At 41.4% G+C, this 25257-nt stretch overlaps 2 protein-coding genes across 6 annotated transcripts in view; both read left to right on the top strand.

Moving 5' to 3' along the window:
- Nucleotides 1-23648, top strand: part of LOC308087675 (guanine nucleotide-binding protein subunit alpha-11-like) — a 39751-nt gene extending 16103 nt beyond the window's left edge. Inside the window, exons 2-7 of one of the 2 annotated variants that reach the window (XM_080431731.1) lie at nt 7430-7614; nt 9449-9603; nt 12527-12655; nt 16304-16433; nt 18001-18154; nt 18644-23648. In XM_080431731.1, the coding sequence (XP_080287857.1) occupies nt 7430-7614; nt 9449-9603; nt 12527-12655; nt 16304-16433; nt 18001-18154; nt 18644-18834 (944 nt within the window). In that variant the 3' untranslated portion in view covers nt 18835-23648. Of the gene's footprint in view, nt 1-7429; nt 7615-9448; nt 9604-10771; nt 10901-12526; nt 12656-16303; nt 16434-18000; nt 18155-18643 lie in introns of both variants that reach the window. The other variant, XM_080431732.1, reaches the window with a different exon arrangement.
- Nucleotides 23649-24021: 373 nt separating this feature from the next.
- The window catches only part of tle2b (TLE family member 2, transcriptional corepressor b), a 145493-nt gene continuing 144257 nt past the window's right edge, over nt 24022-25257 (top strand). For all 4 annotated transcript variants that reach the window (XM_080431243.1, XM_080431242.1, XM_080431244.1 and 1 more), the window contains exon 1: nt 24022-25002. In XM_080431243.1, coding sequence (XP_080287369.1) covers nt 24976-25002 — 27 coding nt within the window. In that variant the 5' untranslated portion in view covers nt 24022-24975. The remainder of the gene's footprint in view (nt 25003-25257) is intronic.

Raw genomic sequence — 25257 nt, 5'->3', positions numbered from 1 at the left:
CGGCAGTGGCTCAGGAGGTTGCTCAGGAGGTAGAGCATGAAGGTTCCTGGTTCGATCCCCAGCTCCCCCTGTGTTAATGTTGAAGTGACCTTGAGCAAGACACTGAACTCCTAACTGCTCCTGATGAGCAGGTTGGTGCCTTGCCTGGTTTCCTTTGGATGAAGGCAGGCACTATATAAATATTACTCTGTCTAGATTAGAATGAAAAATAACTAGTTATTTCGTTATAATAGCTCCAAGAGAACGAATCTTCCTTCAAGACATCGATTATTCTGTTTTGCACCCTGTCTATCCGTCTGTGCGTGTGTGTGTCCGTTCTTTGTGAACAGCTAATCTCGGGCACTGGTGGACCGGTCGCAGCGAAACTGTGCACACACACACTCCCTGAATGCCAGAGCAGAACCTGCCCCATTTTTTTCCGATCGGCCTGTTATAGCGCCACCAGGATGTCGATTTAAAAAATATATATTATCCTACAGATTTTGTCCAAACATCACGCAAATCCGTACACATGATCTCTATAGTCATTAAACAAAACGTGTCTTTCAGATTTTTCATATTCCATCCACATGGTATGGAATATAGGCACATGGTAAGATGGCAACACGTGATATTAATATGATCACAGGATTCAAGTGGCTAACTTTGTGTTATCTAGAATTCACTTGATGTGATGAATAGGCTATCTGGTAAATGTACTTGTGACTCCTGGTATGCTAAGGAATGCCAGTGTGTGGTTCGTTGGTAAGGTTTACTTTGAGCTCCACGTTAGCCTATCTAAATCTAACTTGCAAACAGAACTGTAATGATATCTAGTTTACTAACTTTTTTGTAGTTGTACTTGACCCATATGTGAAAAACAAATCTCTCTTCTATGCAATACTGACGTGTGGTAAGTAATGCCAGCCTCCCTGGTCCTTTTAGTAAACATTTTAGTGCTGCACAGGCAAAATAACATATAGCTGCAGTGCCCATAGGTGGCAACTGTAAACAAAACAGGGAAAATGGTGGATGGTTATACTATCATTGATGATGTAATTTCTCATGTAATACTGTTTCCATGGCAACAAACTGCAACACACTCCACTTGGGCATTCCAACCAATGATATTATGCAACATTTTATGACAGCGTCTGTGACCTTTCATTCTTTTTGGGGTATGCAGTCTGCGACGGTCCTATGGCTGGCCGATGTGACTTCAAATCAATATCATGATTATTTAAACTTTTTGCCTCGGATTAATGATATACGGTATGTGTGTGTGTGTGTATATGTATGTATATATATATTTTTTTTCTTCCCACTATTTATTTATTTATATATATATATATTAGGCCTGTCCCCGACTAAGGATTTGTTTAGTCGACTCTAATTGGCGACTAATTGCCAATAGTCGACTGGCAGTCGACTAATAATAAAAATAAAATAAAAAAACTTTTCTTTTTTTTTTTTTTTTTTGGGCCAAAATACATTTTATTTCAAAGGGCCAAGTCTACACAGTTTGTTTTGTCTCCAGCAGAGTTTCTAGTGTCTCTATCTCTCTCTGGAAGAGGTTGCACATGAACTCTGCAGCCGCACTGAGGCGCTCCAACACAAACAATACCAATACAAAGACGAGGAATAAGAAGAATAAAGTGGAAGTTACGTGTGGTTGCAGGTGTAGACTTGGCCAAAAAACAAGTCGACTCGGACCCCCCGCGACTAACCAGTCGACTAGTCGACTTAGTCGAGGTCAGGCCTAATATATATATATATATATATATATATATATATATATATATATAAAATATTAGTGAAAATAGCAGATCTACCTAGCTCACAATGTGTGACGCGTTGTTAGCTTATAGATCGGCTGTTTTCACTTTTGCACGCCACCATTATACAACAAAGTATAATTAAGTGGTTAATAATAATCAGCTTAATCAATTCAGTCGATTATAACATCTATTTGAATTAAATGAAAACATAAAATAAAAACATGCCCAGCGCTAGTCCTGAGACAGATTTTGTTGTGTGGAGTGATACAATTTGTGTACAAAAGGTAAATTGGCCTCGAGTCTTTGACATTAGTAACAGCTCTGTATTAAATCGGAGATGGAACACAATTAGATCTCATCCAAGGAGCACTTGCAAAGCTACAGATCGTCTTGGCAACGGGAAATGCCGCAATTTCCCTGTACTGTACATGTTGGTTGGAGGGAGCCAAAATAGACGACAGGATTAAAAAGGACACATTTTCCTTTTTTTAGAAGGGAAAATAAAAGCATGTTCTGAAATCTGCAGTAGATACTCATACCTAGGTTAATAAACACATAGTTCTCTCTGTTTGTGTCTCACTGTCTTGCTTTCAATGGGGCCTAGATCACTGGTTCTCAATCTCAACATGGCGATAGTTAGAAACCAAAGGAACGTACCCTTATAGGTCTGTAACTTCGAGAGTGTACAAGTGGTTGCCATTTGTACACCCTCAGTTTTGTTGTATCCGTTGTCAGAGTACTTAGTGCAGTCCCAACACTGCCGCACACTAGTTTTGGACAATTGCTGATTCGACCAACTTCACACCGGGGCACGGCACCCCCTTGGGTCCTCTGTGACACACGTGCCGAGTTTGCAGTCGAACAGTTGGACGGTTCATAGTACTTGGAGGCCAGTCTATGATGTCACTGTTGATGCCTGTCGGAACACATGCCCCTTTGCCTATGCAGTACTGACGTCATATTTATGACATTCGGGATCTATATGGGGATTCGCGGATTTATAAACACTAGAGGTTCAGGCCGCTATGCAGCCCCCACACCTACATTGAACCGGCAATCTGACCAATATGCCCATATATAGAGATCTCTGTATCTGTCAGTCCTTGTCCCTTTCATGCCCATACTGTATATGGAGAATGAGATCACTGATATCAGTATATGCCCATATATGGGCATGCCCCCTTTTGTGCCCATATATGGAGCTGATTGATTTGTTTTGCGCCTGATGCCATGACGACACATTGAGGTTAGACAACACACTCCATATTTGGGCGTAGCTGCATTGGGAACTCCTTAAATGCTTATGGTTGAGTCATGGAGACATGAGTGTTACGACATGGCCCGCCGGCCTGTCCTCCCATTAGCCAATTTTTGAATAGGATACTTCTCCTGTGTTTCTAATGACGGTTTTCCCACTTACTTTCTGCCTTGTTTTCCTCTTCTCTGGGGGTTGGGGATTGTCCTGGCCAAACCGCAACTATAACACATACTTTGTAAAAGTGTACAAAATGTAACCAAATGGACCCATTTGGTTACATTTGTACACTCGGCGTGAGATTAACATGCACGATTTTAGAGTGTATAGCCAGGATGGGGGGGAAGTGGGTCATCTTGTGACACGGTCACGGGAAATGAATAAGGAAGAATTTTATATCTCTCCCCCACACATGCTCCGTGGGCAGGCTTTGCTGGAATTATCCAAAGCAGCTGTCCTCTGTAGCATCACTCATTCAGTCACTTAGCTTTTTGCTGCACAGAACAAACATGCAGTCAGTCACACTTCTTGGTCAAATTGATCACAGTAAAATACGCAGTGTTAATTGAACTCTGACAGTGTATCTGTAACCAAATGGTCCTGGTTATTACATACATTTGTATACCTCTGAGTTACAAATGGATAACGTGCACACTGCACTCACAATTTTACTGCGTAAGTCAAGTTAGAACAGTGGATCAGTCAATCTATGTGTGCCCTTTCAGTCAGTCATTTGGTGGCCTGGAGGTAGACAGGTAGTGTGTGTGCCCCAACATTCTGCTGAGGTGTTCATCACAGCCTTGTTGTCCTCACTATGCGAGGGAGGAAGTCTTAAGGAATAATTTACCTTTCACCAAGAGAGGCCTTTCCCCTCTCCTGTCAGATTCACCGCTTCTCTCTCTGTCTTTTTCTCTATCTCTCTTGCTCCCTCTCTGTCTCCAACACACACACACACACACACACACACACACACACACACACACACACACACACACACACACACACACACACACACACACACACACACACACACACACACACACAGACACACAGACACACACACAGTCACTTACAGTACTTACTCATTCCTTCCTTCTAACTTTCCCTTTCAGCCCGTTCTCTTCTCTTAAACAGGGAAGTCAAACTTTGCCCCAAGTTATTGGCCTCCATTTAATTTGGAGCGGAAATACCTCCTGAGGCCTCTGGCTGGCTGGAGCAAATGAAATGGATCCGTTTTGACCGTGTTTTTGGTCATTCCGAGTTAATGGTTATTCAGTAGAATGAGTAACGGCCTGTTTGGTGCATGGCATGGGCATAGTGACACAGTTCTACTTCAGTGGCCAGACATGGCTGTGTGATCACGGGGTTTCTCTTTTCCCTGTGTCTGTTAGGAATCGCTGCGTCGTTGATTTCGTAATCGCTCATTTAAGTCTCTCCCAAAGCCAGAGCACCGCAGCAGCGTCCCTGACACAAGATCATAGGCATTTAAAAAAAATCTACTTATTGGCCAATGTTTGCTGTAATAACTGTGGTTTTGTTTATTGGAAACACTTGACAAAATAGATTTTCTTCCAATGAATTATTTTAGGATGGATTACGAATGTACCCTTTGACCCCTTAACCTGTGGCTTTTTAGAAATAGATGGGCTGGTAGATGACCGTATGTGCGTTGACCACATAATTGTAACGTCCTGGTTTGAGTCTGGTGTTGGAGATCCTTTCCTCTTCTCTGTACTCTGCGCTGTCCTGTCTAAATAAAAGAAGTGTAGCCCATCAACACGTCAGCTGGTGCGTTCTGCTATGTGTTTGAGTGAGTTCAATAATACATGAGTTGTCATGGGAACTGACATCATCCCCCAGGAGTAACACCATTTACTGTACAGTAGGTCGTCCCTGAGTGATTTTTTTTGCAGGATGAGAATCTCTTGATTCTGGCTGAACCGTGTGTGTGGGTGTATGTGTGTGTGTGTGTGTGTATTGGTCATGTCAGGCTAGGCCAGTAATTTCACTGGATCAAACATGGATTAAAATTTCAATTTATATATTTTATCAGACAGAGATTTGTCTTCTGATATTTCTCCCATGACTCTCTCCTTCTTCATACTCTGTATTTTCTCTCCCACCACCTCTCTTTACTCAGCTCTTACATCACATCCTAGCACTTTGTCCCCCTTGCCCCAGCCCCGACATCCCTTCTCAAGGACTGTGTCTAGTTGCTACTAATTCTATCCCCGGATCATGGATATATTATGTCTGAAGGGGAAACTCCAATGTCGCCTGACCTGTTTTCTGAAAATGAAACAAAAACTATTAAGTATTTTCAAAAACTCAAAAGAAAACTAGCAAACCCGCTTTAAAAACAAATCAAAACTGAAATTGAAAACGCAAAGTCAAAACAAAATCAAATCAAATCAAAACCAATGAAAAATGTGAAACTATAATAACCTTGCTGTACAGGTCCGACAGTGCTTCTGTCAAACTTTCATCATCCATGGAACTTTGTTAGAAAAGAAACCACTTTCCCTTGTGAACTGGAGTTGTAATTTCTAATATGAAGCACACATATCTAATCGGCCACTCAGGTGATGTGATGCCACCCACTTCACCCTCATGAAACGTCTAGGTCGATAACCCAGCTGTCTGACTCTTGCTTGTAGGTGTAACCACCTGGATTCGAACCTGGGTCTCCCACATGGAAACCCAAACAGATATACCCCTCTAATCCCCCCTGGACAAGGGAGATATTGGGCTACAGGACAACACAAGAGTCTGTCCCAAGCCAGCCGTAGCTTTTAGGCACAAGTGAGTCCAATTGGAGAGGAAATCTCCCAGTGTAAAGGTCCTTGAGAGGGCTTAAAAGCCACAGCAGCCACTCTGCTTAAGAAAGCAGTCCCAGCAAGCACAATGACGTCATGATGACGTTATGATGACGCCCGGTCATCACCCCGGTGACGTTCAGGACTAGGCCAGATCACAGCCCATATGGGGATGATCTTTACGTCATTTACAGGACGTCATCACCGGGACATCATATGGACATTTGGACAGCAATTTTGGGTGATGAGAAATGTGTTTAGATGACGTCCTGGAAGTGACGTTTTTGTGGTCAGGATTAATTTTGGTTGAAATCAGGTGATATTCTGGGCCAGATCTGACTTGTCTTGGTTTGACTTGATCTAGCCCCAATCGAGACGTCACTGATTGGTCCGGGTCCTGACTGTGCTTGCTGGGGTTGTTATGCAACAAGCCCATTTCATTTTACGCTCTGGTCTGGCTTGCCCTGGCCTGTCATTTGTGCCAAGACAGCAGAGCAGACACAGCACTACCATTCAACACAGGAAGCAGACAGACAGACAGAACAAGGAAAAAGAACAGGGAGCAAGGAGTGAGGGGAAAAACAGAGGCAGAGCGTAACGAAGAAGGTTTAGGGGCATTTCCCTCAGTCTAAACTATAATGGTGACACATGTAACATCTTAATGTAATAAGAGAACTATGTTTAGTCTTTAGATTGAGTGATGTCCAGTCCTTGACATTTTTGAAGAAATGCTTGAATGCAGTGAAGTGAGCCTGGGTACATTTGTAAGAAGAGACCTGAGATACAGAGAACAAAGTGTTGGGGAAAGAGGGAGAGACATGCCTCTGGAGAGAGGGGTGATGAAGAGGAAGAAACGATAATGAGAATGAAAGACGGAGCAATGAAGATGCATGCAGTGAGATGGAATGCAGGTTGAATCAGGGCCGGAATGCTACCGAGTGATGTTGCTCGGCTGCTAGTTAGCAGCACTGTTTATTTCAACAAGACACTGACATCCCCCGAGTCTAGATGGGCAGTTTGGTATACCAGAGCTAGAATATGTTCATATTAAGATAAATAAAATAAAAATCTCAGGATGCTCCAATAGACCATATTCACACGGCGGCCATGTTTCTATGAAGTCAATGAAAGTAGCCACCCCGGGTGGCGGCACTTTCAATGTTAAATTCCAATATGGCCGCCGTGTGAATATGGTCTATGGGACAGTTGGCAGACATGCTGTGGCCAAAACAAACATATAGGCTTCTCAGTGTGTGTTCATACCCATTTGTTTCTGAACAATGTTATGGAGAGGCTATTACAATACTAAACCTAAGGTGGCAAGGGCTAGATCTCCAGGTTGTGAAAATGAGGAGGGAATGTAAGCTAGGTGTAGAAATATTGCCACAAGAGAGCAAATCTTGCTGAAGCATATTGCTGTGTACAGTAACACCCAATACGTCTTTGTGTTCTGTGGCAAGACAGACTGACATTTCCACTGCAGCTAAAAAGGCTAAAAATGACAAATACAAGATATACTTATATACTATATAGCTAAGCCGTACTTGTATGAATACAGTGTTTATTTGTTTGCTAACACCCCACCATGTTTCTGTGCTCAGGTACTGGGGAGAGCGGCAAGAGCACCTTTATCAAGCAGATGAGGATCATCCATGGGACAGGCTACACAGATGAGGATAAGAAGGGCTTTACTAAGCTGGTCTACCAGAACATCTTCACATCCATGCAAGCCATGATCCGCGCCTCTGAGGCACTCAAGATCCAGTACATTTATGAGCAAAATAAGGTGTGTAATAAAAAAAAAGGCGGGGGTGGGACGCAGATGAATCTCCTTAATGATTGTGTTTCTGTGTATTTCTGTCATGCTCATCTGCGTGAACAGCATTGAGCAGAGATTTCTACTCAATTGTCCGGACCTGTTGTGAGGACCTCGCATTACATCACCGGTTACATGCTTGTTTACATGCTGGACCGTAGCTGCATTACACACCATTCTCCCTGGACACATTTTGAGAGCAGCGTCCACTCCCAGTCCCCGCAAATGTCAAGCCCACCTTGGGCTTGACATTTCTATGTCACCCATCAATATGTAAATTACCCGACCCCTAACAAACAAACAAACAAACAGTATAACAGAAAAACTACACACGGCGGGGCTTTAAACAAAACAAGGTTGGCATTATAAATGAATTACTTTAAACCATAATGCTTTGGTATATGCAATGTATGAGTTGTCTCAGGCAAGGAAATATAAATAATTCTGACATGTTGGCTTTGTTGTGGTTGCTCCTCTTCTGATATGTCACACTACAAGAGGAAAAGACTCACGTTCGTCGTCCCCGACGTTCAGAATCGGGCCTGCTGCAGAAAATGTGTCTGTGCCACTCGGTGCTGACAAAATTGGGCTGAATTTGTGTAGTCTATGCCGTATTGTTTTTATTTTTTATGTTATTTTGTTTAAAGTTATTTTTGATAGGCACAGTGGGTTGAGACAGGAAACACAGAGAGTTCAGCAAATTCCACAAATTTGGGAATCAAACCAGGGACAAACCCCAACCACTAAGCCAGCCACTAAACCATTGTGAATCCCCATAGATGGACCAATTTGGTTTAAATACAACAAATACAACTCTGTTGTGCAGTTTCTTGCACAACAGAAACAGTTGGATATTTTTTTCTGCATAATTCTGGGAATGAAAATCCAAATTCACTTATACTTATGTCTGGGTGTTTGCATCCCTGATCTTACCATCAAATGACAACTCATTCAGCTTCTATACAGAGCATGAATATATTCTCGATTACATTCTCGAAGCATTGGTCCAGAGGCAATTTTGCCAACCAAGAACTTATTTTTAACGCTCGGATCGGTGCAAGATAAGGTTCAGGAACCAGCTCCAGCACTGGCCCTGTGTCAGTGATGATACCAGTGTCTGTGCCTCTATTTATGACTGTATGCCTCTAAATGTAGTCATTGTCTTTGGCCATGTGAGGCATTAATCTTGCTGGAGGACATTGTTTAATTTAACAACAGCAGAATATGAGGTAAATAGAATGAGCTCCCTGCCTCCCTCCTTTGCCAGTGAATCTCTGTTGAACTGTAGTTAACTTCATACAGTTAACGTAGCACCTCTCTGCCAACTGATCAATGCTCATCCACCCTAGTTTGAACTTCCTTACTGCTGTTGTTGGCTGGGCCAGTAATCTGAGCGTCCAATTGTCCAGCCTGAAGCTCATAATTCAGCTTAGTTAAAAGCAAGCCATATTCAAATAGACCATAAAGAAGACAGTAGTCCAAGTTGTAAAATATAATGGTCTGCTATTTTTCCAGTCTGTGGCCAGCCATGGCCTGATGGCAGTAAGTTCACAGGCCACAATGTGAATCTTGAACGTTGTTGACAAAGTTCAATCTGAAGCTTAGTAGTTGAGTTAAAGCATTGCATATTTAATTTAGCCTATACTTACATGTGCCTTTGTGATCTTGTATTTGTGTCCCTTTTTGTTTCCTGTATAAGGCACTTGACAAACCTGTTTGTTGAATGTGCTTTATAAATATATCTGACTTGACTAGCATACTCTACATACAACACTGACCTTTTCTCTTTGCTCCACGCCTCCAGAATAATGCCCTAGTGGTGCGTGAGGTGGATGTGGAGAAGGTGTCGTCATTTGACCATCCTTACATTGGTGCAATAAAGCAGCTGTGGGCTGACCCTGGCATCCAGGAGGCCTATGACCGTAGGAGGGAGTACCAGCTCTCGGACTCCACCAAATAGTACGTATACAGTATAGTACATATTATCTGGGCTACTCTGTTTTTATTTATACATCATGAATCACAGTTTCTGATTGATTGAATACTTTATTAGTGAGAATTGTAAACGGCACGTGATACAGTAAGACATTGAAGCTAAAAGGATTACAAAAAAAGGTCCTGGGGACTTGTTTCCATTGGGGTCCTATGTATTCATCAACGTGGCATACATAAGGTATTCTGCTATATCTGTTAATACACACACACACACACAGACAGACAGACAGACAGACAGACAGACAGACAGACAGACAGACAGACAGACAGACAGACAGACACAGAGGAGTTATAGCAGAGAGAATAGTCGGGGAATAGGAGGAGGAAATGAATAGTCGGGGAATAGGAGGAGGAAATGTAGACGGGCTTATTAACGAATGCTAATAATATCAGAACTAATTCCACTTTTCATTAATCCAGTCTAATTTAGTTGACTTGAGGAGCTGAGGTCTGAGATGGAATCGTGCTGATAAAAGGTTGCATTTGGTACCTTGTCTGTCATTATCTACTTGATCATCAGCACTGTGGTCAACCCCGTTTCATTTCACACACAGTACATACTGTACGTTTTAGTCAATACCGGTCAGATGATTTCATTGGCCAGTATTGCCCTAAATATTATTGGCTTACAGATACATTGGTATCTGATATGAGAACTTTTTTGTCTGAAAGATAGGCTTGGGGTAATTTAGATATTATTCTATTTGTGTTTTTTCCATTTATAGCTATTTGTAATGATTAAATTCAAGTTTATTTTAAAGTTAATTGTTAAACAGTAAAATATCATGCCTCAATTACATATCTTTGTCACAAGAGTTTGATAACCACACTTGAGGTAACATTAAAAAAGGGGTAAAAAAATCAGTATTGGTCAGACCTTACTTGATGATGATTTCTTGTCCCAAACAGGGTTGAATTTGCCCATAGTTGTATGTTTCTCCCTGGTTGAAATTGCCAGTGTTGAAAGTGTTTTATTTTTATTGGGAAAAATGTTCGGGTGTGAGAAAACAGATGTCCACGTACCTGTTTGTGTGTGCGTGTGTGTATGTGTGTCTGTGTGACCTCACAGTGTCGAGATTGTGCACGCGAGTGTGTGTCTTTAGTCACATGTCCATTCCACTTCATTCCACAGTTACCTTAACGATTTAGAAAGAATAGCATCATCCGGATACATGCCCACTCAGCAGGACGTGCTGCGGGTTCGAGTGCCCACCACCGGCATCATTGAGTACCCATTTGACCTGGAGAATATTATCTTCAGGTACTGATGGCAAATGCAGCTGCTATCTCTGGTTGGTTGGTGTGGTAGAGTAACCAGCCATTTAGAAGCCGTCGATGCCGCCAATGTTCATTCACCACTGCTGCACAGCCCAGCTCGGCACCATCGCTCAAACACATCCCTGATGGCACTCTCTCTAAGACTGACATAACTACTTAAACCCTATACCTGGTTGCCCGGAGCCCTTCAGGGCTATATACTGGTGACTTTTCTGTTTTCACGCTACATTAAATGTCTTTGCTGAAAATAGCCCATCTACAACCTCACATTGCATCGCAACGCATTGTGAGCTTGTAGATCGGCTATTTTCTGCGAACGTGTTCCCCACAATACAACCTTAACAAGCCTAATTATTATATTCACTCCAGAAGCCAAGCTTAAAGGTTGGGAAAGTGATTTTTTTTGTGTTAAATAGCTCTATATTCTGATAGTACTCATTGCTATTGAGTGTTTGTTCAGTGAAGGTAGCTCTCCACCAAACAGACTACTACAGATTACTACAGACTGGCAGTCGAATGAAGTTGGGAGATCAGTCGGTAGGAAGGTATGAAAAAAAATTGCTGAATGCACCTGAGAGCCGACACCGACAGACAAACACATGAACATGTACATGCTTAAATCATTTGAGAAATTATAAAGACAACTACTGCACTGCAGGGTGCTTAGGTCATGGGCACAAGGTTATCTGTATTTAGACTATTTTGGTGTATCATCTTATATATTTAATGTTAATTAAAACAATAAACGCTGCGTGCCTGCAGCAAGCGGCAGCGCAATGCGCACACGGCCATATCATTTTGCTTCAACTAATGATAAATATAATCTAACAAGTAAGACGCGCAAACGCTGGAAGCGAACGCAGCTCGAAAATATTGACTTGTAATCCGTGTTATTTCACTGTGAGCTGTGTGTGTGTGTGTGTGTGTGTGTGTGGTGTTGCATTGCATTGTCTAAATTCCTGCACTCTGGCGCCCTCTACATAGGTACTGCATGAACACAGACAGACACACAGACACACAGACACACCCACAACCCGAGCAGGGTTACATAGTAAGCTCCACTTGGTCGGAGGCCTCCTTCCGCGTTCGCAATAAATAGCTAGAATGATTGGAAAAAATGGAAGCCTATCATTTCTGTTCGAGGAGCCTACTGTAGGATAGGGAGTTTATTAAATAGCTGGAGAGATGGGGAGACCCCTGTTACTGAACAAACACTCAGTCAATAGTAAGGATTTCTATCATAATATAGTGCTTTAATAGCACTATATATAGCCCACAATAATAGTGCTTAATACAACTTTTTTTAACCCAAAACCTATTTTTATCATCATTTTTTGCACTTTAATTATGGAAATGAAAGAGTACATTTTTTTGGTTTAATCTTTGAGAACTGCCATCAAGGATGATGCATCGTTTCTAAGAAAGTGGGGTGGTGAGAGCTCATGAGGTGTGGGAAAAAGGAAATGCCCCCCACCCCCCCACCCCATAACTCTTGGGAATGTTTCTTGTTGGACTGCGCTGCACTTTTCCTTTTTGGATGGGGTATATCGGCTGCCATGCTTCACTTTCTCCTTCTCTCTGTCTCTTGTTGTCCTTCCTTTACCCCTAGCTATCTAAGTGCTCTGGATCGTATTGCCGAACCGTCCTATCTACCAACCCAGCAAGATGTTCTTAGGGTTCGAATCCCAACCACTGGGATCATAGAGTACCCTTTCGACTTGCAAAGCATCATTTTCAGGTAGAGGAAGTACCGTACTACACTACTTTGACTAACCACTATCTCCCCATTTGTCTACCCATCTGGTGTTGTCTTCAGCTATTAAAAATGGCATTGTGCTCTCCATGTTGGTGTGGACGCAAATGAACATTAACCGTACTTATCGGATCACCCGTGGCTCGCTTTTACAGCGGTTTACGCATTTCAGCCCCAGTGGTTTACGTACAGTATCGGAGTTCTACTTGTTAGCAGCTCCCTGTAGTCTAGCTAGCCTGTAATCAATCATGTTGTAAATCAGTGCTTTATCTTTACTCAACAAACTTTATCAAGTTGTTTGTTGATAGTCTGAATTTATGTGTTAGTAGCAGTGTTGATTTCGTCGACTAAAACTATGACGAAAAATGTTAGTCGACTACCTTTTTTCACTGACGAAAACTAAACAAAAAATAAGCTACGATGATTAAAACTAAGACTAAATATATTGACAATTTTGTCAACAAATAAAAACTAGACTAAAATGTTAGTGAGGGACGAGTGGAGATGAGATCCAGTAGAACTAAAAGACGAGTAATTTTATGTTTGGTTGCGCTTGGCTGTTGCGCTGCAACGCGCTGTGAACTTGTAGATCGGCTATTGTCAGCATGCAACCAAGTGTAAAATCGGCCATTACGACTCCATCAATGCCTGCCAAAATACATTTTAGTCGACTGAATCAACTGTAGATTTAGTCGACTGTAATCCTATGATATTTTGTCGACTAAAACTAGACAAAAAATAAAAAAAATCAGATGACAAAAATATGACTAAATGGAATTTTATTCAAAAGACTATGGCTAAAACTAAATAAAAATTTGCTGTCAAAACCATCACTGGTTAGTAGCACAGTGGCTCTGTTCTGAGATCGGCAACACCCGCTTGGGCAGGTTTCCGAGCTGTGTGCAAAGAAATATGTATCGTAAATCCACAGTAGTCCAGGCAGCATTGGTGATGTAACCAGCCTGACAAGTGTTCTGTGTCGCCTGGGGCAATCAACCCCCCTGGACTTTGCCCAGGGAGAGACTGTGGAATGGTCACCAGCACGCTGCTTGGTCTCTCCTTCTCCCCTGGAAAGGGAGAGGATCAGGAAACGGAGAGGAAGCCAGGGAATGAGAGCGATTACAAAAGAGTGCAAGTAGATTGGAAGCCATCGCGTCAGCCCCCTCCTACGCTTGGTAAGATTAGAAATAACCACTAACTAAGGACTGAAGAGGACCCCAGTACTGATAGGCTCTGCTCTGCTGCTGATGAATCACTGTATGTTCTGGGTTTTATTCAAGTAACACTAAACCAATCTGAGGTATAGTTATAAATATGAGATGAAATGTACACAACGTTAAGTTATAAAGGAGAGATATGGTCCTAGGTTGATATAAAGAACTTTACACATAATGTGGAAAGAGGTGCCACCTCCTCTTGTGTCTGAGTGAATATTCAAATTCGGCGTTAAAGGTATCATGACATTCATTTTCACTTTTTTTATTTTCAATGTTTTATTTGGGGTTTTATGACCTCAATTACACCCAAAAAACCTGAACTTAAAACATTCAGTGGATTTTCTGTGGTCTGGGGTTTTCTGAATAATTAGGCTGAAAAGTAATCTGAGCTTGGCCCTTCGACAGTGAGGTCACTGTCGAATAATCCCGCCCACTCTCCTCCTCGCCCCTCCCCTCCCCTATCCTTTCCTTTGGGGGGGGCGGAGCAGAGGCGATGATTGACAGGCAAAATCCCTCACCAGCGACACCCGCAGGCAAAGATTTCTTTTTTCATTGCAGTTGAAAAGGCTTTAGAAATGTGAGAGAAAAACACCTGCCATTGATCACTGGAATGGAATTTTCACTTAAAACTTTTTGTACACTTTTGAAGGACCAGGACAAAGACTTTGAATGTGTTGTAAAAGTGAATGTCATTAAACCTTTAACAAAAACATTTAGGCGTAGAGTAGTGTACGTGAATTTTAGGAGGAGCCTTCTTGATACAAGGGAAAGGGTGTCCCTGCAACCAGCTAATAGTAAGATACAGTATCAAAGCACATGATACGAGAGCTCTCCGCTGCAGACTGGTGCTTGCGGGATGCCAGCTTCAACAAGGCAGCTTTTCATTGACAAAAATCTCCATTAGACGTGCTTCCGACTGTTTTTAATTGCCTTATTGAAGTACTAGAAAATGCCATTTCTCCGGGCTCATGCTCTATAGGAGAGCTTATCATTATAAGTAGGCCACTCATCCTTGCTGGAGGAAAAGGAGGTCGTCTGATGTGAAAGAGTTTTATTTTAGGAAGACTATACCGGAGGACCCCATTTATCAAACCCCTCCCTCCAAGCGCACAATCACTGGCGCGGTCCACCTTTACGTTGAGTGATGCACCTAATCCCCCAGTGACACCGGGAATCAGTCAGACACTATTCTGTGTTAAAGGAAATGTAATATAAAAGTGAGTCTTTAACAGATTAGCTTAATCAGTGTTCCTCATCGCTTATAGTAGAAGCCGTCGAGTTATTGGAGCTGCCAGCCATAAGGGAAAGGATTGGGGGAGGGGCCTCAATTCCATCTCTTGCCCGTCTCCCACATTCGTCCCTCAGTACCCTCATTGCCTTTCCTAATCTCATCACCATGTACACCCCCCCCCCCCCAAAAAACAAAACAAACGAATAATAAATAAATAAAATAAATTTGTTTTCCCTTTCCATCTCCCTTCATATTTCCCTTTTACGTTCTCTCCTTTTCTCCTTATCTACCGTCCTCCTCGTCTCTTACTGCTCAGCTTGTGTTCCACACTGTCAGTACTTGTGCTTGTATGTAGACGAATGTGCTGCAGACTTTGCTTTTTGGGCGCACCTGCATCCACTTAGTTGAGAATGAGGGAGAAGGATGGAGCTCTTTTTCACACACGCACACATTTCCTCCTTTCATTTTGTCTTTGCCCTGTTTAGTTGCACACACACCACATAATCCTGAGTGTACTGTGTGAATTGACACTCAGGATTTTGCAGTGTAGGTGAATTAACTTTCCTCTGTTCCTGACTGTGATCCACACTGCAGATTTTGTACTCGCACTTTTTAAATATTGCCTAAGAGTTGCTTTGATTAAAACAATATGATCAGCATTTGGATATTAATATTGGATATTAAGACATTTTTAATTTCTCATGGATCATAATGTAACTTTAAAATGTTAAAAAAAATGAATTTAAACTATTTTACTTTAAGCATTTTACTATTTCAGATTGGATGCCTCTTTGCAATGACAAATCTTCAATTTTAAATTGGGAAGGAAAACCATCTTTGTTGTCCTCATTTGACCCATATCTATGCTGATGGCTTGATCCTAGCCAGTCACATCAAGTGGTTCTCCTCTGATGTTCTTATCATATTATAAGATGTAATCCTTGCAATTGGGAATGGGTGTTTTGTGAAAGTTTGATATGTGAGAAATTACGAATATTCTAGGGGGGGGGGGGAATAATATAGTGACACAAGTCCTCTAGAGGCTCAATTTACCATTCAGACGATTGGATAACAATATAAGAAATATTGGGATTTGTACAAAGTTGACTGAGGGATTTGAAGCTAACTGTTCTTTGTCCTGGTTCTCATTGGCTGCGCTCGGTGTCCCCATCTTGGTTCAATTAGGATGGTGGATGTGGGGGGTCAGAGGTCGGAGAGGAGGAAGTGGATTCACTGCTTTGAAAACGTCACTTCCATAATGTTCCTGGTGGCACTCAGCGAGTATGACCAGGTCCTGGTTGAGTCAGACAATGAGGTGAGTCACAGCCATTTGGATTGAAGCACATGCTTTGGGAAATATAGCCATTAGTATATGGACAGTCCCAACTGTTTACAGTATCTGCTGAAATATCTTGTATCAGCTCAATTCATTCAAAGTATACTGAGACATGTTGCATATCTGACGGTACTCTGTAAAATACTGTTCATTTTATTACCCTGTGTTGTGAGTCTAGAGTAATTTGATTAGTTCCTGGTGAATGCTTTTCCTTCCTGGTAAATACTTTATTGTTTATCTGAACAGTTTGTCTTTCTGACAGTAACCAATGAACAATGTAAGTAAGAGAAGTATCATTTCCGTTTCATAGGATATAATGTGGCTATCCCTTGTGCTATTTAGTTGGTTTAAGCACCTAAATAGAACACTGACTTGGATGTTAATGGGGAGAAGCAGTGGGTGAGAGTTGGGTGTATGACATTGGGGTTATCAAGTGAGGGAGATGTTGGGGAGGGAGGAAGAAGATATCTAATTATTTAGTTCCAGCAGACCTCAACAGTAAATTCTGGTTTTCCAGAGCCACCTCCCTTCCCCTAAACCCAGCATTGATCAAATCTACAGTCCCCCTGCAAAACGGCTATTCATGGAAATAGCCATTCAATAAGTAGCACATGATGATTGTTATTAGTGATACTATTGATAATACCCTCACAACACAGGGCCCCAATCCATTTATTACCTCTGAGAAGTTTCGTGTGTCAGCTCTGGCCCCTCTGACTGTACAGATGGAATTATAGCTAATGTAATCAGCCTGTGCATGCATTCAGCTCCTCTCACAACAACAACCCCTCTCTCTGACTTGGTCATATGACAACAAGGGGTCATAAACTAGGCTGCTGCTGCCAACACGTGTCTGTGTCTGCTGTGTATACGCTCAGCTCCAAAGATAACCATACAGTAGTAGACAAGGACATCAGTCACCATCAGAATGATTTGTCAGGTTTTTTGCTCCTGTTCATCCGTCTGTGATCTGGGAATCCATTCGGTAAAAAGAAAAAGAAGATGTATTTCTTTCCTTTGTTTCGCCTCTGGTCACAACCTTCTTTTTCCGTGTTAAACAGGAACTCGGGTTTGGCTCCTCCCCTTTTCAGTCCACTACATCCGGGTGCTCCTGTGTTTATTCCTACTAACAACAACATTACATGTTTAAGGCAGAAGTGCCGACAGATTCTGCAGTATCTTTCTTCAGAGATTAGTGAGCAGCTAATCTCAAGCACCATTGGACCGATCAGTGTAAAACTTTGCATGCACACTCCCAGTAGAGTAGACCAGGTTAGAATCTCCTGGTGGCGCTATAACAGACAGCTTCACAATTTGGCCTTTAACTCTTGAACCGTAGGGCATACAATCACCCCCCCCCAAGATGTATCTGTCAGATTTTTCATATTCCATTCCAATTGACTATGACTGACTGGGATGGCAACCCGGCCAGGCGGAGATCTGAGACCACTTTTCTAGTCTCTTTTGATTTGGGGTTTATGATCATATCCCTTGTGTATAATGTTTCCAGTTTTTATCTTTATAATCTCTCTTTATGTCCTTCCAGAACCGTATGGAGGAGAGTAAGGCTTTGTTCAGAACCATCATCACATATCCCTGGTTCCAGAACTCCTCCGTCATCCTCTTCCTTAACAAAAAGGACCTACTGGAGGAAAAGATCAAGTCCTCTCATCTGGTCGACTACTTCCCAGAGTTTGATGGTAATTCTTCTCTTCATTAGAACATTGGAAACCATGTCATTTGGTCAATCTGGTTTTATTTGAACAGTAGAATAGAGTGGGATGTTAACATAAGCCAACCGGCCAATAATGGCAAATATAGCCTGTATCTGGTACATCTCTCTCCCATACTGTGCCAACGACTTTGACATGTAACCAACCATGTTTTGGAGGTTATTTTTCACTCAAAAAACATTTCTAATTGGCTGGTGAACATTTGGAAAACAGTGGCCACTGCGGTTGGCACCCATAAAAAGTCATTTCATCACTCTGTGAAGAAAGACCCATTTCTTTTTCCATGTATTTATTTTTCTGACGCTCTAACTTATGTACCCTAAATGCCTGACATGAGAAGGATTTGCTGTGGTAGAGTGGCATCTTGTGGTGAAAACGCCAAACTGCAAACAGCACTAGGCTGGAAATGGTACGCCTCTGACTTTGAAGTAACCACTGTATGGTCTTTGTCCCCAGGTCCCCAGTGTGATGCTCAAGCAGGACGGGAGTTCATCTTGAAGATGTTTGTGGACCTGAACCCAGACAGTGACAAGATCATCTACTCCCACTTTACCTGTGCCACTGACACAGAGAATATCCGCTTTGTCTTTGCGGCTGTCAAAGACACCATCCTTCAGCTCAACCTCAAGGAATATAACTTGGTTTGAAGGAGCAAAAGGGAGGGATGGGGAGGGGGGGGGTTACCAGCCCCTACTTATTGGACAGTGCGCACTTGCATACACACTCGAAACACACATGCATCAAACCTACAACAGGTGATAGTGATGAGTAGTGTTTCATCTGTCCAATTCCGTCTCTGTTGGCTCCTTAGCATTCGGTTCACCCATTTTTAAAGATCTCTATGTACTTTAAAGTTCCAATCAGTTTGACCCCAACACACACACACACACACCACACTTAGGCCCTTCTGCCCTCCCTTGCCACTGTAGCGCCTTGTCCCTCTGTTGGTACATTATCTACTGTGGGGCAGCTGTGACAATGCCTGTGTGGCTGACAAGCTCCTTGCATGGCTCCAGTATCGGCTCAAACCTTTGCTTTGCGTACCATCACTAGTAAAGTAGCAAGGGCTTTCACTACCATTGGTGCTGGTGTTTAAGGGGGTAGAGTAGGGCGTTTTAGGCAGTGCCAGGTGGAATGAGCGTATATGGAGCAAGGGCTCTCTCCCAAAACTGCAGCACCGGTTCTGTATCCTGGGCTCCACCTTGTAACCCCCCACCTCGCCTACATCTGCCCCACAAAAAAAATAATCAGTCCACTGTTGAATGTAAATGAAGTGTTCATGCTGCTCACAAATGGTGAGGGCTGGAAAGAGAACATTTTCCAATAATGTTTATTCATCAGCGTTATTTCTCCTACCGCTCTTGGGGGTTTAAACGTTTCTCTCATGAGGGGTGATTGATAATTAAAAAGAATGGAACCTCTCAGAAGCACTGAGGGTTTTACACTACTTTCCATGTTCCTGCTCCCTCATTTCTTATTTTTATATACAGTGAAACAAAACATATGAATAAATGGCAGCACTATTTCCATGTTTCTTTTAATATTTCTTGTCCTTGAAATTATCTATCGATTTGCCAAATTTAAACAAGTATTTTGGTTTGTAAATATTAAGAAGTTGCCAGTTTCCAGCTCATCCCTTAAATGGTTCACATACTGTATGTGCAAATCCATTCTGGGAAGTGGGTGATCACTTGGAGGCCAAAATGTTCTAAATATAAGCTCTTGTTGATATTTTCAAGATGTTAAATCACTAATTGTGGCATAATTTAACTCTGATTTGCCATTCGTGTTTCTTTTCGAGCAGTCACCCAAGTTAATCGCAATTATAATCACACCTTGATTTTTTCTTCTTTTCTTTTATGTGAGAAAAGTTTGCATAATGTGAGGATGACAAAACAATACTATCGAGCAATAGTTATTATCATTTGTTCTTTAAAGAAAAAGCTCTTATGCTGCCAGGTAACTTAAAGTTACAGGCTTGTTTTCATCATCAGAATGGCTTCTGTCTGTGATTGGCTTTATTTCACCACATTATTTGGCCAGCATTTGATTAATTTGATTAAATATAATAATTAGTTAGACTTTTTAGTCTAATTTATGGACCAGACCTACATATTCATAACATGAGTGGCTATTTCTTCCTGGACCCAGCTTGAAATATTTTCAGCTGGGAGATGGGGAGAGATTTTGTACTGCTGTAAAAAATCAAGACTATTTTATGGACAAGTGTTCTATCTTTTTAATAATACTTAATATATTCAGTTGTTGCAGTTCTGCTCTGAAATGCTTGAAAATGGAAACATTTGTTTCCATTTCAGGTCTACGCTTTATGCAAATTGGAATATGAAAACAAGAAAACAAATCTGTGGTTAAATATTTACTACGATGCTTGCAGTTTTGTAATTTGTATCTGTTCGCTATTGGTTCTAATCCCATATCTTGTCTTTTGCCTGATAGTTCTTAAAGATTCCATAGAACTGACAATAATGTCAATAGATGGCTATTTTTGTCTTCACTATGTAATTCAGGTGAGTTTTCATAACTTTTTCATTACAAGGGCTACTATTAGCAACATTAATAGAATGAAAGGACTATGGATGAGGTGATAGGTGCAATTGAGGGGTGTATAGGTCAGGGAATAGAAGTCTATGGGAGTGTGTTGGTAAATTGTTGAGAGCCACGATCCCAGGTTAACTGAGAGAAGAGTGCTGCAGTCCGCAGATGCCTGTAACATTCCTGGGGGGAATTCTGGCTGTTTCTTTGTCCACTTTGTTCACCTGTTCATCCTTATTTAAAGGTGAACAGCTAAATGTCAGGGGCGGGAGTCCCAAGGGTGGTGCATAACATTATGTCCTAGTTGTCACCACTCTGCAACCATTTTGCTCCCCATAAATTCTGCGCTGATCGGCTTGATTTTACTACATTGTCTATGTCTGTACATATGAAGTGAATAATCTCTTTGTTGGTAGTGTGTTCATGTTTGATACTAGCACTGCCAGTATTGGACAAAAGGGGTGTGTGAGGGTTTCTTATAGGTGCTTACGAACTCTGCATATCTGCATACCTTATCTTGGTGGTGCCAAAGGCTATTGAAGGCAGGCTTGCTTGTCAATATTTCTTGAAGTCGGTTCAGTTTTAGCGGAACGCGTGTTTACAATGACTATTGTGTTGGCAGACAATGGCAAGCATTATTTACAGTTTGAATCACATGTGCCCAGTCATATTCTCAGTACCTTTTGTGCTGGCATGTACAGTGTGTGCCATGGGCTATTGGCTTACTGAAAGATCTAGTTACCTCCATTATAAAGTAAATATACTGTACAGATCTTTTATTGAGGGGGGGAAGTATTACACCTCTGGGCTATGGGTTTCAACAGTTAAAACAATATTGAGAGGTGTTGTAATGCCTGGTCTATTGATGAGCCATTTTCGTTGGCTATGGTATTTTGTTTGCAGTTTGTAGTAGGAAAGGGTTCATAATTGGTGTTTCATGCAACATTGTAAGGCCTTGTAATGTTACACGCAAGACAGACTGGTACTTCATACACCCCATAGAACAATATAATTCGATGCAACATGCAGACATAACTTCATTCCTCAGGCACCACAAGTCAGCAGACTTTCAACTTTGGAATCCCGTTTAGATGTGCTCTGGTGGTGTTTATTACAATTAATGTATTATTTGAAGGCCTTTCGTTTTAAAACATTTTTTAAATCGGAAGCTCTCTGTTCAGCTTGAAGGCAAGTTTAAAGATCATATGATTATAATGGTACTACAATTCTTAGCCAATGTGGCAGCTTGTGTTTTGTAATGAACACAGCATTAAGGGGGTTCTGCTTGGTGATCTCCAAAAGCACACTCCGTCCTCTTTTGACCTTTGTACATCTTAGTACCTTAAGTCTTAGGGCCAAAGATGTAATATAAAGGGTTACGTTCTGCATACGCTACATGGATTTGTCCTGATCCTCAATAAGTGGCCTGCTGTCTATTTCATTGACGGTGCAATCATTTTTGCCATGTTTATGTTCCAATAGATTTGTGAAGGTAGAAAACTCATATCTATGAAGAACATTCTACATATGATTGTTATTGGACACAGCACTTCAGAAACCAATTTTAATCACAAACTGGATTTGTATCCCTTGTCTGACACTAAACAAGCTGGAAAATATTGTTAGCACTAGAACCAGCACAACAGTAATGGCTTGGTGGATACACTATTAAGTGATAGGGGGTCATGTCATAGATTTAACAGCAGACCTGGCTCCATTATTAATTCCTTTGAATTATTTGGTGTTTGCCTAGTCTGCTTGTTGTGGAAGTTGGTTTCTACTTTAAGGACAATCCAATTGATTCCGGTGTTCCAGACAAATCAATCAATCCCATAGCATAGATGATAAATCTATTTTAAATGCCAATTTGACCCAGGTCTGAAGCACTGTTTATTATGAGTTGCACTAACTCACTCTTGCATTACAGTTCCCTTGGTCTAAAATGAAGCTTCAGTTTTACTGTATTTATTTAAACACTTGCAAACTGAAGGTACTAAAGTTGTCCTATTGGGTGGGTTTATCAGTGGATGAATAAGTGTGGTGTATTCTGGGGTGCCGGCTTCTCTGTTCTCCTTTACTTGATTGGACTGTGTAATCTTCTCTTCTTCCTGGGTCGATGCACTGAAACTGCACCACAGCAATGGGACTGCTTGCATTCATGCAACTTTACATGTTAGTTCAAGCACGTTCGTTGGTACTCTTGAGATGTGTGTGTATACATTTGATGGTTTATTGCTTGTGCTTGAGATCAGTTTTGATGAGATGAATGGATAAAGTGATATTAAAGCTATCTGCTATTCTTTTGTAAGGCTCACACATTACCTAAACACCTGTATTTTGGACCACTCAATATGATAGATTTTGTTTTTTTAAAGATGGGGTTAATAAACTTTGTGTAGTGGTGTATACATTGAATAATGTTTTTCTTTTCTTCCCCCCCAAGTATACCAAATGTAAATTATGTACAATGAGTGTGCCAGTCCCCTTTCTTTGTAGAGCCAGATCTCTTAACAAGTGCCAATGTTGTGAAAACTCATAAAGGGGACCTTCGAATTTCATGGTCCAGTTTTTAAAATAAACACTAAGTATGTGATTAAATAATGAAAAAAAGGACAGTTTATTCTATATTTAAGTTTAATGATGATGAACTGCTGTTTCTAAAGAAGTGTCATAATTGCATGTGTTTGCCAGGCTGGGGAGGGAGTTGGTAGTGAGATACTGTATTCATTCAACACCCTCCTGAAAAAGGGTCTTTATTGTTATCGATTTACAGTGTTTTAGCCATATTTCTCTTTTTATATGTTTCATTTCAACCACTGTTGCCTGAACCTCATTCAAACTCCAATGATTTTCATAGCCTTCTCAAAATAATTATCTGTTTTAAATTGGAATAAAATTTGTTCCTATACTCTGTGTTGTATCATTGCATATTATCTCATTCCTGAAATAATTTCATTTGGGTAGATTTGGGTAAAAATCATCAAATAAAATTGAAAATAAAATAAAGAATCACAGGTAGAGACCCCAGGTTTCCGTGAATTGTTTGTGAACTGATCCACTAGGGGCGCTCGATGCTCAGACTGTTTGTGGTGTGTTTAGAACCATAGAACTGCACCGTGTAGATCAGTTCTGCCCAGCGCTGTGCTCTAGGTCTCCTTTATTATATTTCTATATTTAGATAGAAGTGTACCGTGTAGATCTGCCCAGCGCTGTACGTGCTCTCTAGGTCTCCCTTCATGTATTTCTGTGTGGGGCGTTATGTTATGTAGCGTTGAGCCTGGAATGACTTCCCAGTTTACCACCACACTATCAAATTCACACCATTTCTCTGCAACTCTGTGAGGGGAAGCTGTTCAACTGCAATATATGATCAAGTTTGTTCATTTCCACGTTATAAAACTGAATTGACTGTCTTTTTTTTGTATCGCGCAAGTAATTCAATTTTCTGTTTGAAGAAACAAACGGGATTCAACTTTAAAAAAAAATATCCGGAGACATTTTGTAATTTTTTTTGAGAATTCGGCTGTGGTTGTTTTTTCTTTCCCTTCTTTTTTCTTTGTGGTGTTTTTCGCCCCAGCAGCACCAGGGAGTTGCAGCTGAGCGAAGGAAGAAAGCGAAGCGGGGCTGTCAAAGTAAACGTTGTTAAAACGTTCCACCGCGGAGAACAAAACGAGCATAAGTACTGCGTAGCGTTTAACGGCTTTGCTACAGCTCGTGCGTTCACCGCGTTACAGCAGCAGCTCGTGCATTCACTGCGTTACAGCAGCAGGCGGTGAGCTTCGGAACAGTAATGAATCATTTCTGACTGACACCTTTTTGAAGAATTAGCCTAGTAGCTACCTAAAGGAAACGAGTAACATTGATGGTGCTTTAACAGTTGACGTGTTAAAATACGGGATCGAGTGGGACAGGTAAACACGCGGACTGAGCGGCGTGGCATCATCCACATAAAGACTTGATTAGCTTTTCAGACGCCTGGAAAAAGTGTATTATCGCTTCTCTTTTTTGGGTGCGAGTCCGCTAGCTAACATTTGCTAGCCTTCCTGCTATCGCTGGTCAGCTCGTGTGTTTGTGGCTCTCTGAGGCTAGCTTGCATCAGCTAGCTGTGGACAAAGAGGACCAACGCAAGGCACAAGGAAGGAAGGAAAAAAAAAAATCAAGGGCCAGATTTTTTTTTATTTTAATTCTCAACATTCATCGGATAACGGGGAAGGACAACAAAAGAAGGGATTGACATGATGTTTCCACAATCCAGACATTCAGTAAGTGTATGTTTTGGTTTTCAGTTGAGAAATGATGTGGGTAAAAATTCTAAGCACAAACAGATTTATTTACTGTCAGCCTCAGGTTGGGCTACTTACTGTGCTTGGAACTTGTTTTTGTGACAGTGTGCCTATAATCCTTGCAATGGCATAACAATGATGACGGTATTTATTTGTCAATAAAGACATAACTGTAATGTAATTAAATTCAGTTATTGTCAACAACTGCTTGCTTAGTTCTGGAAAGTTCTGCAG

Source organism: Gymnoscopelus braueri (genome assembly GCF_963280865.1).
Source record: "Gymnoscopelus braueri genome assembly, chromosome: 6".
Taxonomy (NCBI): Eukaryota; Metazoa; Chordata; class Actinopteri; order Myctophiformes; family Myctophidae; genus Gymnoscopelus; species Gymnoscopelus braueri.
This window is presented reverse-complemented; position numbering and strand designations above follow the sequence as displayed.